An 18,624-nucleotide genomic window follows, 5' to 3' on the forward strand; every position below is an offset into this window, starting at 1 on the left:
AAAAAAAAAAAAAAGAAAAAAAAAAAAATGCCTCCATAAAGATGAGTTTTATTCTTTTCATTAGTAGATCTGTATTATAAAAAATTCTAGTGGATTATTACTATATTTTGAATCTCATCAATAAATTTTTATATTAATTTTTTTCTCTTGTATTTATAAGTTTCTACTTAATACCCTTCTTTGTTTTGGCTACTCTTTCCTATTTGATCAGACTGGGTGTGGTGGTGCATGCCTGTAATCCCAACCACTTGGGTGGTTGAGGCAGGAGGATTGCAAGTTTGAAGACGGCCTCAGCAACTTAGTGAAACTCTTTCTTGAAATAAAAATAAAAAGAACTGGGGATGTTGTGCAGTGGTAGAGCATACCTGGGTTAAATCCAAATTACCCCCCACCCCCAAAAGCGATGGCTTTTGATACCAACTTAAATCAACCAGGATAATTTCATCTCAGAATCTGTATCTTAATCACTTATTTTGACAAAGAGTCAGCCCTTTAAAGGATTTGGACATGTGGACATGTCTTTTGGGTGGCTACCATTCCCTTAACCTCATTCCCTCATCTTCAGAATTATGTTCATGCCATGTATAATATCCCTAAAAGTCTAAGCCCATCACACGATCAACTCCAGAATTTCTTGAAAATATCATTGCCTCAAAAATTTCCAATCTGATCATTTAAATCATCCAAATTAGATATGGTTGACTCAATTTAGGGCAAAATTTGTTTCCATTAGTGGACCTATGAAATTTATTAAAATTCTAGAGTGGGATATGAATACAATAGGCATTCCAAAAGGAACAAATGGGAAGGAATCAAAGACTTACTGGTCCCAAAAAATATAAAACCCAGCAGGTCAGGTGTCATTAAGTTTCAAGTCTTAAGTTTCCTGTGTGATTTGAGGCTCCACCTCTTAGACTAATTATTTTCTTGGCGTGTGATTTTGCTCACCCTTGCCTGTATGTACTTCTCTTTGGTATTATAATCCTGTGTCCTTGCCTGGGAACCCATTCATTCATTTTTGAACAAATGTATCCATAGAAAATATGTACATAGTGGGTATGATTGGCCCATTGTTATAGGTTGCCTAACCCTGTATTAAAGTGGGGGTGATGGCTCTCCATTATCTGGGCTGATTGCTCCTTACTTTAGTCAGCCTTCCAGAGTTGTTGGGATTATATAACTGCCATGGCCCCATGAATATCATCGTGTTTCATCTTGGCTGAACCATCAGTGGTTTGCATTTAACAGGAGCTCTGTGAATCAAGGGGCTGTTGAGCCGGTGGCATTGCTGCAGGCAGTGGAGTAGAAGATAGTGTAGGCATAAAACTCAAGGCAGGCTGGCTGGACTTTGGAATACCCGGTTCCCATTTGAATAGCAGGTCTTGTTGGGCCCTTCCCACCTCAGGTTTAAGTTAACTCATCCCACAGCAGATCTGGAAAATTGTACCTCTGTGGTTCAGCTATTCAGTCATGATTAGAACTTAGTATTAGTAGCAGGTTAATAGTTTCTTTCTAATGTACTTGGTTGCTTCATCAGGCAGGTGGCGTTGTTGTACTGGGATAACACCTCTGAGTACCCCAGCAGCCATTAAATCTACCTAAATATTTTCCTCCTGGGATTTTCTGTTGTTTCTGGTATATGACGTGGGAAGGAGCTGGAAGCCTGATAGGTGGTCTATTGTGAACTTGTCCCATTATCACCTCAGTACATGGCCAAGGATAACCTCTGACACAGTCATTTAATTGCACTCATGTAAGCCATTAATACCATTATCCATACATCAATATAAGCTACAATGACAGTACATTAATTGGACTAAAGGGCCCTCTCCTTTTATAACCCATTCCAGCATGTATTTTTCCTTATGAAAACATGCAGTCAATGTGAGTATTATCAATTGTTCCAGTGACAGTCACCATGTGGTAACATTATCCCTTACCTGTGTGGCAGGGGAGGGAACCTTTTGGATATATGTGGACATTCTGGAATGTTAGCCTTTCTTCTCACTGGCCCTTAGATCCATGATTGGTCCCCTAGTGTTGGTGCCACTTTTCCTCCTATGAGTAGCAGTTGCTATTTCCTAGCATCTGCTTCCAGGGACAGCAGGACATTCCTTCTGTCTCCCCCTCTGCTTTCCCCAGCCACCTTGTTTCATCCTGTAGTCTATGACATTTGTGGCCACTTCCCATCCTCATCTCCCGTCAAGGTTAGGCCAGCTGCATCAGGAAGCAGGCCCATGAGGACTGCTGGCCCTGTATTATTATATTAGCCAGGATTAACATTCACTGTTTTTAAATATTGAATGTTTGTTGTTTCACCTCTGCCTGTACAAAACAATAATGAAAGAGCCCATGTACACTTTACCCAGTTTCATCTGAGTACTCACACTTCCTAGAACTATGGTATCTCACAATCAGGATACTGACATTGATAGAATACACGAATCTTTTTTAGACCCCAACAGGTTTATTTGTATTCATTTGTATCAATTTATATAGTCTATGTGTCCACCACCACCTTCAGCATACTGAACCCTTCAGCATACTGAACCCTTCCTTCAATTTGTACATGCTTAGCTGTACAAGCATTTACCTACAGTGAATGTTTTTAATTTGGCTGAGAGCAGATTTATCAGTTTTTCCTCTACTGACACTAATCCTTACGTAGATACTATTCCTTTGTAAAATAAGTAAGTAGTTTGCAATTTTTTTTTCTACCAACCTCTAGCTTGGTGGTTTTTTTTTTTTTTTAAATCCTCCTTATGTGGGCTTTCAGGGCAGAAATTTTTTAGTTTGATGAGACCCAATCTATTAGATTTTTAAATGTATCTTGCTTTTTGTATTAAGCTAAAGAACTGTTTGATTAATCCTCAATCCTGAAGATTTTATCCTGTACATTTTTCTAAGTTTTATCATTTTACATTTTATAGTATCAGCATCTAGTAGCCTCATGAAATCAGTTGGAAGTTCTCTTTCCTCTTCCATTTTCTGAAACACAGTTTTAAGTTATAGGTGTATTCACATGACTTATTTCATCTTGGGTGAATTAGTTTGTGGTTTTTGAAGAACTGACCTATTTTCTTTAAGTTTCTAAGTTTATTTAAGTGCAGTTACTCATAGATTTTTTTAATCCATTTAACAAGTACTGGATCTGTAGTGCTGTCCCCTAAATCATTCCTAATACTGATGATTTGTGTATTCTTCTCTTTTGATTTTTTTTCAATCTCCCTGGAGTTTTGGCATTTTTTAAATTAAAAAAAAACAGTTATTTTTGTTTCATAGATTTTTCTCTATTATTTACCTATTTTTTAGTTTTATTAATTTCTGCTCTCATTTGTATTTTCTTCTTGCTGCTTCTTTGGTATCATTTCAGTCTTTTTCTTTTCTTCTTTTTTTTCTTTTTCTTAATCTTTCATGGGTAGTAACTCAGATGGTTATTTAATATCTTTGTTTCCCAGTTAGGAAACTAGCAGTATAATCTTCCAACAGGACTACATTTATGTTGCCTCACATATTTTAATGATGGGCATATTTTTAAAAATAAATTATTGGCAAATATTTTATTTAAGTCTGGAAACACTTGGGCACTGTGGCAGCACACACCTGTAATCCCAGTGACTCAGGAGGCTGAGGCAGGAGGATCACAAGTTTAAAGCCAGCCTGGGCAATTTATAAAAATAAAACAACATAAAATAAAAAAGACTGGGGATGTAACTCAGTGGTACGGCACCTGGTAGAGCACCCCTGGATTCAGTCCCCACATCACCCTCCCCAATTTCTTTAAACCAGAAAATATCCTTGTAGGCTAAAAGATTTGTATCTTCAGCTTCTGTGCAGTTAAAAATGTGAGAATTGGGATTAAAACCTTGATCTTTGCTGTCTGGTAACTGTCTTTCTTTTAGTCCTTCCTACCCATCTTTTCCCTTTCACCTGTGTTTTTTTGATTTCACTCCTTTTTTTCTGTCTTTTCATGAGTGATGTGTAACATTTTCCACTAAATATAAGGACAGAGAGGATAGCTTACAAGATTAGGTTATTTTTAAGCTCTGATAAAAGTCTTTTCAGAACAAAATAATATTTAAAGTCTCCATATGTTCTGATTAGTTTTGAAAATTTTGAAAATCTGGCCTTTCTATCTAGTTGAATGAGACTTCATATTACTATTGTTAGTAATAAAGAATATTTTGAACTTTATGTCTTATATAGCATTATCTTTATTTTACTGATCTAGTACTTGTTAACAGTTACACTTTAAAAAATATACTAGTTACTATTCTATTTGCTTTGTTTGTATTATCTCCTTTAATCATCAGCCAAATCCTATTGGGAACTAGGTTTTTGATGCATATTGTATGGATAACAAATTGTGTTATGTTAGACAAAAAGGATTACAGTTGAAAACTTCATTTTTCTTCTATGAAAAAGGATAAAGGAAGAACAGCAATGTCTGATCTTTTTGAGGGTGGGAATCAAACCCAGGGATACTTTACCACTGAGTTATATCTCCAGCCCTTTTTATCTTTTATTTTGAGTTGCCCAGGCTGGTCTTTAACTTGGCAATCCTCCTGCCTTAGCCTCCCAAGTTGCTGGTTTTATGGGCATGTACCACCTCAGGCATGTGCCACTGTGGCCCAGTGCATGTCAGGTCTTAATCAAACTGCACTTTTCTCCTTTCTGCTTCAACCTTCTCTCTGTTTCCAGGTAAAAATGGGCTAATTATTTACTTTTTACATGTAAAAGGGTGTAAAACACGTAATAGTAATTCAGTAATTATTTACTGAATGAATAAATGAACACGAATAATTAACAGGGGAAGAGAATAAGTAAGGTCAAAGTATGTGTAGGTTATACTTCCTGCACTTACTTTCCAATTATTTTGTCTTCAAGTAGTCTTTTACTGCTATTCACTTGGTTACAATTGCTCTGTGATATGACATTTTTAATAAAAGTGTTTTTATTGATACTGAAGGATAAAAATTCTGACAGTGTGTGGTTAATGGTTATGCAAATATTTCTTTTTATATTTCTGTATATTTTTATTACACCTGACTTGGACCTTTATACATGCTATATATATATATATATATTTTTTTTTTTTTTTAAATCTTTTTAAATTTTGTTTATTTATTTTTTATGTGGTGCTGAGGATCGAACCCAGTACCTCGAAAGTGCAAGGCAAGCGCTCTACTGCTGAGCTATAGCCCCAGCTCCATGCCATATATTTTTATTACATCTGCTGACCTTGACCTTGGCACATTAGTTATTGGTATATGGGAGTTGCCTTTTATGGTTGTCACTAGACATCTAAAAACTGTTGCTTTGAGACTCTATCCAAGTCTCTTTGTTCTGTTTCAACCCACTTAGGATTGGAGAACGAGTTGCTATTTGAATAATTATGTGTATTTTTAGCCAAAGAAAAGAGTATACTTAATAGATTTTAAAATCAGCCTTTAATCAGGTGTGGTGGCATTCACCTGTAATTCCAGCAATTTGGGAGGCCGACGCGGGAGGATAGCAAGTTTGAAGCCAGCCTCAGCAACTTAGGAGACTCCATCTCAAAATAAAAAATAGAACGAGCTGGGGATGTGACTCAGTGGGTTCAGTTCACAGTATAAAAAAAAATCAGAGTTTATTTTACTATTATACAAGCAGTCTGCTGTTGGTCTTGAAAGCGCAACAATGTTGACATTTTTGCCCCTTCCTATGTGATTGTTTTATACATGCCATTTCTTTGAACATCATTTCAGAATTCCAGGCAACCAGTTGAGGAAAAAGGGCATCACCAATCGTGTTAATTTATTTTATCAGAAAACCAGATAGTTTTCTTAGAATCCTGAAACTTCCATTTGCTTTTGTCTGACCAATCATAACTTTTCTGAGCTTTGTGTAATAGAGACTAGGCAAACACATATTAAGCATCTGTAGTAATGTTAGGCGAGGGAGTGGACATTAGAGATGAGTGTTGACTTTTCTACCTAGTAGTAAATATCTTTACCGCAATCAAGATACAGAACAGTGTTTGAACTGGTTTTAGGATTACACGTGTATGCATGTATTAGGGCTTCACATGGTACCCCATTAGTATGTATAGTTTTTATATTTTTATGTATCAGTTCAATGTTGTCAAAGAAAAGGTGCAGGATATTTTTCTTATCTCAGAAATTTCTTCTTGCTCTTTACAGTCAGTGCTCTGCCCTACTCTTGTCCTACACTACCATTCCTATTATCTAATATAATATATTCTTTAAAAAAAACATTTTAGCTGTAAATGGACACAATATTTGTATTTATTTTTTTATGTGGTGCTGAGAATCAAACCCAGTGCCTCACACATGCTAGGCAAGCACTCTACCACTGAGCCACAACCCCAGCCCATGTATTCATTTTTGAAAACGTCTTTTCCATGATCTCTAAGGTTGGTGTACAGTTGGAAGGAGTGCCATTGCTACTCATTTAATTTTGCTTTCTAACTTAATATTACTTTAGTTCAATAGTAAGTAATTTTCTGAGTGTTTTAAAAAGTAGATTTTTTGGTCATGTGTGCATGCCCCAACCCCTTAATACCTATTCAGAGTTCTGAAGGAGGGAACACAGGATTTGTATTTCTTAAATAATCTAGTTGCTTCTTATCACACTGAAGTTTGAGACTGCTTCAGATTTTAGGATGTTAAAATAATCCTAAAGTTTTATTTCTGTTATTAACTGAGGTTGTTATTTGAGGTTTTAGGGTGAATTTGCAGTTGTATAAGATGCTTTTTGCTGCATCTTAGGTGCTAAGATGTAACATTTCATTCTCTACTCCAGTTCACTTTTTTCATATATACTTTGAATTTAATCTGTTTTTGTGAATTTACTATATGGTTTTATTTTTAAGTTTTGATAAAATGTTTACTATAATTAAAATCTTGAGAAATTTCATGTTCCATGTAAGGGTATGTCTGCTGCATTAGATATTGGTTGCCTAATATTTGATTCTTAAATCAATGAAATCAATTTAAAAATGCATTACTCAGGCTGGGGTTGTGGCCTAGTGGTAGAGCGTTTGCCTAGCATGTGTGAGGCACTGTGTTCAATCCTCAGTACCACATAAGAATAAATAAATAAAATAAAGGTATTATATTTGTCTACAACTAAAAAAATATATATTTTTAAAAAAATGCCTTACTGGGCTGGAGATATAGCTCAGTTGATATAGTGCTTGCCTCACATGCACAAGGCCCTGGGTTCAATCCCCAGAACACCCCCCCACACACACACACACACAAAATGGCATTACTCAGATTGCCCCTAAATGTTTGTATACATAGAAATTCTTGGAATATGACTACAATATGCGTTCACAAACAAATACATAAGCTTTCTAGCATCTAAGTGTTTTTAGTAATCCAAATTTACATTATTACAATGAGAAATGAGTGTGACGTTTTTGAAATATGGTAAATAATACATAAAACATTTAAGAAATAGTAAATTACATATACTAAATTTTAAAACATTCAGTTTAACACTCCTAATTTTTAATTTGTATCTCATTAAAAACCCCGACATTTTTATAACTAAAAGCACTAAACTTGATAATCCATGTTCTAATGAGATTTTGCTTGAGTTTTTCTTCTTATGCCACACTTTTATGCTGAACAGAGGGAAACTTAATAAGAACATCTGGTTATACTATTTACCCATGTCATATTCAAATCTTTAACCTAACACCAGATGTGAACTGAGTCAAAATGGACATTAGATAAAATGTTAGTTTAGGCCTCCTAGCAGCTGCGTACCTTTCTTTAAGCATAGGACAGGACAGACATTTTTAAGAATTAGGGGACTGGCAAACTATAAAAAGAAATATAGAATTTCCCTTTTTATCAAATTGTCCACCATTATGTAGTATACAATTCCATGGTTTTTAGTATATTCACAGATCGGTATTTTTTTTTTTTTTTCATTACTGGAGATTAAACTCGGGGATGCTCTAACAATAAACTACATCCCCATACCTTTTAAGACAGGGTCTTTCTAAGTTGCTGAAAGTCTAAGTTGCTGAGGCTGACCTCGAACTTGAGGTCCTCTTTCCTCAGCCTCCCAAGTCACTGGGATTACGAGCATGGGCCACCATGACTGACCCTCAGAGTTGTATGATGATTACTATTTTCTAATTCCAGAGCATCTTCATCACACCAAAATAAACTTGGTGCCTATTAGCAGTCACTCTCCATACCACCTCCTACTAGCTGTTGGCATTTACTAATCTGGTTTATATTTGTGGACTTGTTTAGTCTGTACATTTCATATAAATGGAGTGGTGTGATATTCAGCCTTTTGTGTGTGGCATCTTTTACTTTCATAATCTTTCAAAGTCCATTCATTTTTAAGCTTGCATTGGAAATCATTCCTTTTATGGATGAATAATAGTCCACTTATGTGGATATATCACATTCCATTTATCTATTCATTAGGAAAAGGACATTTGGAGCAATTTTATTTTGTGGCTCTTAGGAATACTGCTATGAACATCAGGGTACTGGTTTTTGTGGGAATGTATAATTTCAGTTCTTTTGAGCATCTAGGAGTAAAACTTCTGGGGTATATGATAACTCTGTGTTTAATATTTTGAAACACCTTATAGGTGGCTGTGTCATTTACATTTCTTCCAGAAATGAATGATGGTTCTAATGTGTGTACCACATCAATAACACTTGTTCTGGTCTTTTATCTTTTAGCTATCGTTGTGGGTATGATTTGCATTTTTGTAGTGACTTAAAGATGTTGAGCATCTTTTCATGAGTTGGCCATTTGTGTATTTTCTTTGCATAAATTTCTGTTCAAATCCATTGTTTATTTTCATTTAGTGTCTTTATATTGTTGATTTGTAAGTTATTTATATATTTTAGATATGAGATCTTTACCAGATGTATTTTTTTTCAAATATTTTCTCCCATTTTGTGGTTTGTCTTTTTTGCTTTCTTAGTAATATCCTTTGATGTGCAGCAGGTTTTAATGTTGAAGAAGTATAATTTATCTACTTTGTCTTGTGTTGCTTTCAGGTGGTTTCAATTAAGAGTCCAGGTAAGAGGCTAATATAGTAACCTAGTAGACAAAGGAGAGTGGCTTAGTCCACATTAGTAGCAGTGAAAACAGAGATAGGTGTTTGGACAGAACTGGAATATATTTTTTATGGTAATGTGATTGAATTTAATTGTACAGGGCTTATTCAATACTAGGTATTGTTTTAAGTGCTCTCTATATTAATTAGTTCATACTAACTGCTATGAGATTATCACTTATTCTGTACATTAAGAACCTCAGGGTGCAGAACTAGCTTATTAATTAGCTTTCTCATGGCCATATAGCTACTTAAGAATAGGTATATTTACCATAATATACCACCTTTAGGTAAAGCCTATAATAATATATAGGGCTTTATACTTTTAGCACTGTTTCCCTCTATTTTCACAATCTTATTAAAATTTATAGATTGCTATGTGTTTAAAATTGGCCACATTTAATCTAATCATGTAGACTTTTGTATACATGCACATATCATATATATAAATGGATAACTATGTATTAAATTATGCATTAAGAGATGACTAGAAAGTTGTATTCCAAGATGAAGAAATTTTAGCCTCCGGATTGTTAGATTTATATGTATGTGTTCTTTTAAACTAAGTATTTTTCTGTAATTGTCATGTATTATTATTGAATCGAGTACAATAATATTCACCTTGAAAACAAAACAAAATATCTTCTTATGATTGAATTTTTCAAAGTACTTTCATCTCATTGGTCTTATGTTCATAACTCATATATTGTATGAAATCTTCTAATAAGGCTTTCTATAATCATTCCTCTGTACTCTGCTGAGTCTTCTAAACTATAGCAATATTAATTACTGACCTGAGAACATCTTACCCTTTTGACATGCGTATTGGTGCATCCCTGTAATCCCAGCGGCTTGGGAGGCTGAGGCAGGAGGATTGCAAGTTCAAAGCCAGTGTCAGCAACTTAGCAAGGCGCTGAGCAACTCAGTGAGACCCTGTCTCTAAATAAAATTTAAAAAAAAAAAAAAGAAAGAAAAAGGGGGCTGGAGATGTGGCTCAGTGGTTAAGTGCCCTTGTGTTAAAAAAAAAAAAGTGCCCCAGTACAAAAAAAAAAAAAAAAACCTTCCCTAAAGATGAGTTTTATTCTTTTCATTAGTAGATCTGTATTATAAAAAATTCTAGTGGATTATTACTATATTTTGAATCTCATCAATAAATTTTTATATTAATTTTTTTCTCTTATATTTATAAGTATCTACTTAATACCCTTGATTTTGATTTCTGACCTGTAGAGCCTAAAATTACCGTGTATCCCTTTACCGAAGTAGTTTGTTGACCCCAGTTCTAAAAGACATCCGCACTGGTTTCATATATACATTCTCTCCATAATCATTCCCTGATTTAGTTTCATAGCATTTTGAAATGTGGCTTATTAAGAGCATGTACTTCTTGCTTCCCGAATCTCCTAGTACCCAAGTTAGAATTGTGAATAGGGAGTGTTTTAAAAAAAATAATTATTGAAATATATTTGTTGCCTACATTTGAGAACAGGAAGTTTGTATAGCAAATTAAGGCTGTACTTGTTCAATTTCTGTTTATCACAGTTGCCTAATCTGTACTTAAAAAATGTTGTATGTGAGGATATGTGTACTGTACAATTAAGTCAGTGATACAGATTCCACTCAGCTTTCCTTTTTTTAATATTTTTATTTTTTGCAGCCCTGTGGATTGAACATGGTCTCACTAAGGTGTCCAGTTTGGCCTGGAACTCCTGCCTTAGCCTTGCAAGTGACTGGGAGTATAGGCATGTGTCACCACTCCCTGCCCAGCTTTTATGTTTTTTTTTTTAATATTTATTTTTTAGTTGTAGATGGACATAATACCTTTATTTATTTTTATGTGGTGCTGAGGATCGAACCCAGGGCCCCATACTTGCTAGGTGAGCGCTCTACCACTGAGCCACCACCCGAGCCCCAGCTTTTAGGTTTTATGATGAAAAAACGTTAATTCAAAACAGCATTCCAGGGCTGGGGTTGTGGCTCAGTGGTAGAGCGCTTGCCTAGCATATGCTTGAGGCCCTGGGTTCGCTCTTCAACACTATATAAAAATAATAAATAAAATAAAGGTATTGTATTCAACTACAACTAAAAAATAAATATTTTAAAAAACATAAACAAAACAAAACAAAAAAAAAGCATTCCAAAATTGAGATACAAAACTCATGCCAGTGATGTCATCATTTTATTACTAGATTGCCATTACCCCCCCCATATACATACACACACACACACACACACACACACACGTGTACACACTCTCTCTGCTTTTAATGAATGAAACCCATCCAGCTAGTTGATAATACCAAAAGATATATCATTTTGCATTTTGTGGGTGGGTGACTTGTAATGTTATTTAAAGGATTAAAGTTTCTCTAGTTCACTTGGCAGCTAATATCTTTAGCAGCTCTGTTCATTCATGTATGCCTACATGTCTTCAGGGTCATAGAATAGAATCACTTTAATAGCACTTTTCTAAGTAAGCATTAGGTAGAATTCTATCTCCCTATTTTGATACTGATTGTTAACTCCACTTCATATTACAAGTATTCTTAAAATGAAAGAAAGAAATTACTTTTCATTAACAGACCAGGAAATGATCTTGATTATAGGTATTTTGGAAAATGGTTTTAGATAGCATGGTTCATTCTATTGCTTAAATTACTCAGTAAGTCTAAAGATGTTTTTCTTTTCATTTTTGATTCTAGCATGTGAAAATGTATTGATATTTTTAAAATTATTTTTATGTTTTTTTTTCATTTTTATTGGTGTGTTGTAATTGTACATAATGATTGAATTTGTTGTTACATATTCATACATGCACACAAGGAAACAATATAATTTGATCAATATCACTCCTCAGTATTTCCCTTTTTCCTCTCCTCCTCCCTCTCCTTGGTCTGTTTCTTCTATTCTACTGATCTCTTTTCAGTTTTCATGAAATTCCCTTCCACCCCCACCTTTCTTTTCCTTTTTCCTCCCTAACTTCCATATATGAGAGAAAACACAGGACCCTTGGCTTCTGAGTTTGGCATATTTCGTTTAACATAATGATCTCAAGTTCCATCCATTTTCCTGCAAATGACATTACTTCATTTTTCTTTATGGCTGAATAAAAGTAAACTATCTCTATATACCACAGTTTTAAAAATTTTTAGTTGTAGACGGACACAATACCTTTATTTATTTATATGTGGTGCTGAGCATCCAACCCAGTGCCTCACATGTGCAAGGCAAGCGCTCTACCACTGAGCCCCAGCCCCAGCCCACCACATTTTCTTTATCCATTCATCTGTTGATGAATACCTAGACTGGTTCCATAGTTTGGCTGTTGTGAATTGTGCTGCTGTAAACATGGGTATGCACGTATTGCTATAGTACAATGACTTTAATTCTTAGAATAAATACCGAGGAGTGGTATAACTGGATCATATGGTGGTTCCACGGCTAGTCTTTTGAGGACCTCCATACTGACTTCCATAGTGGTTGTATAGTTCCACCAAGAGTGTTTATTATTGTTTGAATACTTGATGACTTTCATTTTGATGTGTGATGAAGTCTCAGTGAGGTTTTGATTTGCATTTCCCTAACTGCTAATGAAGTTGATCTTTTTTTTTTAATATATTTGTTGGTTGACCATTTGTCTTTCTCCATTTTAGATGTGCCTATTTGGTTCATTTTCCCATTTATTAATTGAATTATTTGTATTTTTGTTGGTGTTAAGTTTTTTGAGTTCTTTCTATATTCTAGATATTAACCCTGTGTAAGAAGAGTAGCTAGCTAAGATATTTTGCCCATTTTGTTGGTTCTTTCTTCACATTTAAAATTTTTTTTCTTTGTGTGCAGAAGCATTTTAATTAGATGCCATCCCATTTATAAACTCTTGGCAGTATTTCCTAAGCTTTAGGAGTCCTATTGAGAAAGTTGTTTCCTATGCCTATGTGCTAGGGTGTTGACCTTAAGTTTTCTTCTAGGAGTTGTATAGGTTTTGTTCTAATTCCTAGGTCTTTGATCCATTTTGAGTTGATCTTTGTGCAGGGTGAGAGGTAAGGGCCTAGTCTTATCCTTTTATGTGTGGATAACCAGTTTTCCTAGCACCATTTGTCAAAATGGAATTTTGATCAACATCATTATGAAACTCTCATCTGTAAAATAAAAATTCTTTACTTAAAAACTGTTCTTAGGTAAATTCAGTAATGATGCACCCATTTCTGTTCAGATTTGGTGACAAATGATGCTCTGAGGGTATATTCAAATAATTTCAGCTCTTTTTGTATCTTTCTTTATTTCTAGGTACAGGACATCTGCTTCAGCCATGACTGTCGTTGGGTTGTGGTCAGTACCCTCCGGGGTACTTCTCATGTTTTCCCCATCAACCCTTATGGTGGCCAGCCTTGTGTTCGTACACATATGTCACCACGAGTAGTTAATCGCATGAGCCGTTTCCAGAAAAGTGCTGGACTGGAAGAAATTGAACAAGAACTGACGTCAAAGCAAGGAGGCCGCTGTAGTCCTGTTCCAGGCCTATCAAGCAGCCCTTCTGGCTCACCCCTGCATGGTAAACTTAATTTTCTCTCTCTTCACTTTTCCCTTTAGTCTTCCTTCAATGTGTCCTCAGTTTTTGAAATCTAGGCTAAAATAAATATTTTCATCACCAATCCTGTAATAAAAAGATCTTAATCTCATTGAAGGCATTCTTATTTATTAAATCATTTAAAAAATTGAACCAATACAATAATGATCTTTACCATGCTATTTTAACTTCCTAATTTTTTCAGTATAAGGGATAATTGCTATTAATAGAATAAAAATTTTTGAATTTGTGTTCATAGCTTTAGAGAACTAAATCCCATTTTCATATATCTCTTTCAGAACATTCTGTCTATAATGGGCTAGTACTATAGTTCATTGAGAAATATTCATTGTTGCAGAGGAATGGTCATGATTCATGTATACTTGATATAGAACAACATTTTCATTTTATTTTAAAATACATCTCTGTGGAATTTATACTAGTGTGTTATAGGAAAACAAACAAACAAACAAAAAAGGTGTATTGCCATTATTTATCTTAGGGCAAATAGTTATGTAACCATCATTCCAATCAATAAAGAGCACATTACCAAGATCCCCCTTTTCTCCTCCACTCTTTAACATTAAAGCAGAATTCTGACTTTTATGATATTTGCTTCTTTACATTTTATTTTTTACAGTACTGGGAATAGAACCCTAGGTCTTACATGCCAGGCAAGTCTAACCCCACTTATATTTAAAAACAGTTTTACTCCTAAGAAAGTATCCTTAAACATGTTTTTCCCCATTATATATAAATGGAATTATATAGAATACATTTATTCTGTTATATTTTTTTAGCATTGTTTTTGTGAAGTTCATTCATTTTGCAGGTAGATTTAGTTCATTTGTTTCCATTGTTTATTTTTACAGTTGTTCTGTATAGTGGAGAATTAGCAAATGTAGAAAACCTCTTTAGGTATCTGTGACCTGCCTTTGTTTTAGAGGTAATGCTTCAAAAATGCTTACTTATTCCATTGGGCAAACATGCTTCTATTTATTTATCTTTTCTAATATTCTTGATATACAGTTGTGTGGTTTCTGGCTTTGAGTTATTAATTCTAATGATGCAGTGACAATTTTTCTACTGCTTCTTTGTATAAATGTGAACTCATTTTGGAGTGTGAATTTTGAGTCATAGTGTGTGTTAACCTTAGCCTTGGTAGTTAACACCAATGATTGGACCATTTAATTCCCAGCAGAATGAATGAAGATGTTAACATTAGGTTACTCTGTTTTGGGAGCATTATGTATTCATCTTGAGAGAGAACCATTTTTGCTTTGCAATATTGAGGTATTTTATAGAGAAAGATTATGGTTAACACAGAAATAATTATTTTTAATCAGTCTGAAATTTGCATAACAAAAAATTAACCAATTAAGTGTGGCATTCTTACATGCACAGTGTTGTGCAACTATCACTTCTTTCTTGTTCCAAACATTTGCTTATGCCAACAGGAAATTACATATTCTTTAAGCTGTTTCTCACCATTTTCTTTACCCCAAACATCAAGCAACCTCTACTCTGTGGATTTATCTGTTCTGTATATTTCAAATATATTTAATTATATACTATATGACTTTTTGTTAGTAGCTCTTCAATTTAATGTTTTTGAGGTTTATGCTCATTGTAATGTATATCAATACTTCATTGCTTTTTATGGTTGAATTATATTCCTTTTTATGGATATAAGCCAGTTTATCCATTCATCATTGCATGGCCATTCTGGTTGTTTTGACCTTTTGACTAATATGAATAGTGCTGTTAGGAATATGTGTGTACATGTATTTGTTCAAGTACTTCTTGGGTACATGTATTTGTTCAAGTATTTCTTGGCAATTCTTCTTGGGTATTTATACCTTTCCTTATTTTATTTAACTTATATGCTCTTTTGTAATAACTGATCAATTCTTGATATATGTATATATTTCTATAGAAACTTATAGATGAAAAAGAGGTAAATGGTATCTGAAAGAACTGTTGTAACTCAAAAAGTGTGACTTCTGTGGTCTATATTCTCCTCTGTGCTTTGGCATTATTATTTTTATAAGAACAGTTGTTAAACACTTGTATTTCACTTAACTAGTAACCTTCAAGTTTGAGAGTTTTGTAAATTGAAGGTTTTTAGAATCAGTCCTGGATAAAAAACATTCATTTTAAAATGTTTTTAGAATTTTTAATGTATAAAATTTAGAAATATATGAGATATTGATATTTTTAGCCATTTGCGAGAAATTTTACTTCAGACCTATTTTTTGTAAATTTTTTGTTATATATTTAGTTGTGTAGTATAGATCCTCTGAGAACTTTTTTGTTTTGAATATTTTGTTGACAAATTTCAAGAAATGTTTTTTTTTTGTAAGAGAGTCAATGTGCATGGGTGGTAGCTAGATCAATAGGAAGAAGTGCAGGTGTATTAGTTGATAATTCATGACTGATTTGCAGTCTTTACATTTATACATCTTTAGAAAACTTTCCTTTGCACGTTTTTCTGCCTATTCTTCCTTCCTTTTTTTCTTATTGTAGATAGACACAATACCTTTATTTGATTTATTTATTTTTATGTGATGCTGAGGATTGTACTCATTGCCTCACACATGCTAGCCAAGTGCTCTACCACTGAGCCCCAGCCCCCGTATTCTTCATTCTTAGTTAAGCAAACCACTTAACAGGTTCTGGGCTGGGCTTTGGGGATAACATGTACAAAATTTAGTGATGTCCTTGTCCTCATGTATCTTCTACTCCAGGAGAAAAGACATATTAAATGACTGTGAACAGATACCTTATAGTATATATTTGTTGAAGGTTGGGAAATACCAAAGAAGGACTTTGTCATTTGTAGAGAGTCAGTAGTTGAAGGCTAATACTCAATTTCTTCATTGAAATATACTGTTTTCTCTCACCTTTATTGCTTTCATAGCTCTCCGCATAGTTTTATAGAAATTGCTGAAAGACGATTCAACATTGACAATACTTAAGATTTCCTTCTGAAAGCAGGGAATTTCAGCAGGTATTTTCCTTCTGATAACACAAATATTAAAATGTTATTATCTCAGAATTTCTCCATCATTCTTTCTAGATTTTCTCATTTTGTAAGCATAGACATAAAATGATCGTCATTTTTCTTCATTTTCTTTTTTGTATCTTACATGTCAAAACAAAATGGGCCTTGTTGTTGGTTAGTTCTAAAAATGATATATTTAAAGTTTGTGTGGGTAAGCAATCTGATGCTGGTAAAAAACAATGTAAACCTTTGATCAGGGAGGGATTCTTCTTGAAAATGAATCATGGTTTGGCGGTATTACTGTTGTTTGTGCTCTTTTTAGCAAAGTAAAGGAAACTGTTAAATAACAGTTGATATAGGGGTATTTCCTTTTTACTTTTTGGAGTCAATCCAGTTTAGGTTAGGATTATTTTATCTATTTGCTATAAAAAAACTTTCCAGAGGATGTTTATTTATTTGAAATATATTCTAAATATCTCTTTCATTTCCTGTCTTCTTGCCTGGACCTTAGTCTAGATGAGGAGTTTTTAAATTGAGATTCATAAAGAGGATAGTAAAAAACTTATGTCTTTATATTCCTTATTCCTTTACCAAAAGTACACATTTACTTTCATTATGAATATAGAAAACACATATTTATAACTGTTTTTGCTGGGAGAGATGAACCCAGAGGTGCTCTACCTCAGAGCTACACCCCCCAGCCCTTTTTATTTTACTATATTTGGGTCTCAGGTTGCTGAGGCTGACCTCAAACTAGCAATCTTCCTGCCTCAGCCTCCTGAGTCAATGAGATTGCAGGTGTGCACCACCATATTTTATAACTGTATTTTAACTTAGTTTACTTCCTTCTGGAGTGTAAGTATTTGTAAGTATTCTGAGAAGGAGTCTAGGTTTTCCTCAACTGTCCAAATAGTCTGTGATGCAAAAATTATTATGAATCTCTGATCATCATATCTCCCCTCATCTGTTTCAATAAACTTTAACTATTTTTACTATATAATAAGCATTTTCTTTGTTAACCATAAAATGATCAGCTAATTTTCTGCTTAAAATCATGTGTCTCATTATGTTGTTAAAATTTTAGATAATTTTCCTTCTAATTTCCATATTCTTCTTGCATTATACCTAGATTCTTGTACCCTTCCATCAATATGCCACATATATCCATTTTTAAAAACTTTTCCAGTTGCACTCTTTTTTACTTGAAAATAATTGTTACCACTTTGAATGCCTACTAAATCAACTAAAATATCACTTTATCTCTAAAGCCTTCTCTTGATGTTGTATCATGTGTAAACCACAGTACTATTACCCTGTACAAATGTTACATCACTGTCACATGGAAATTATTCATTGACATGTCTATGCTTCTAGATTAACCTCCATAAAGACAAAATTTTCCTGTTTGTATTTGAAATCTTGGCACCTCACATATTAGTTGGTTAATGTAGACCCTAATGCTTTAAACACCTTTAGAAGTTTTCCTATAAGGATGATTGGAATTTTAAATCATTACTTACCAGAATGAAGAGATTTTTATTCCTGGTAGCCTTGCTTTTCAATTTAATATATGTAAGGTATATTCATTTATCCAACAACTGTGAATTAATGTTTAGCATGTCCAGGCACTGCATTCTGGGAGTGTAACAGCAGATGTAAGGGGAAATGTGCCTGACCCCATGCAGCTATGGAGAAAAATTAAAAATGGAAAGGAATAGGAAATTCCCAGAGAAGATCTCAATTTCAAATTACATCCTTTTTTAGGTTTTTATTGAGATGATGACATGTGAGCAAAGACCTGATGGAAATCAGGGAGAATATTATGCATATTGGAGTAACCAGTGTAGAATTTAAAGGTGGGAATACATCTGTACTCTTGAGGCGGGGGCAAGGAGTTCAGCATGGCTAAAGCAGTATGTGAGGTGCAAGAGGGGTGATGAGGTCAGAGAG

General features: G+C 34.1%; 1 protein-coding gene across 9 annotated transcripts in view; it reads left to right on the top strand.

The window, feature by feature from the left end:
• The window catches only part of Bcas3 (BCAS3 microtubule associated cell migration factor), a 575,967-nt gene that overhangs the window by 219,016 nt on the left and 338,327 nt on the right, over positions 1 to 18,624 (top strand). For all 9 annotated transcript variants that reach the window (XR_007342273.1, XM_048788041.1, XM_048788067.1 and 6 more), the window contains one exon: positions 13,391 to 13,655. Coding sequence is in view for 8 of the 9 variants with exons in the window: in XM_048788041.1 (XP_048643998.1) it covers positions 13,391 to 13,655 (265 nt within the window). In the remaining variant the exon portion in view is untranslated. The remainder of the gene's footprint in view (positions 1 to 13,390; positions 13,656 to 18,624) is intronic.

The sequence above is a fragment of the Marmota marmota genome, unplaced genomic scaffold (assembly GCF_001458135.2).
Source record: "Marmota marmota marmota unplaced genomic scaffold, marMar, whole genome shotgun sequence".
NCBI lineage: Eukaryota > Metazoa > Chordata > Mammalia > Rodentia > Sciuridae > Marmota > Marmota marmota.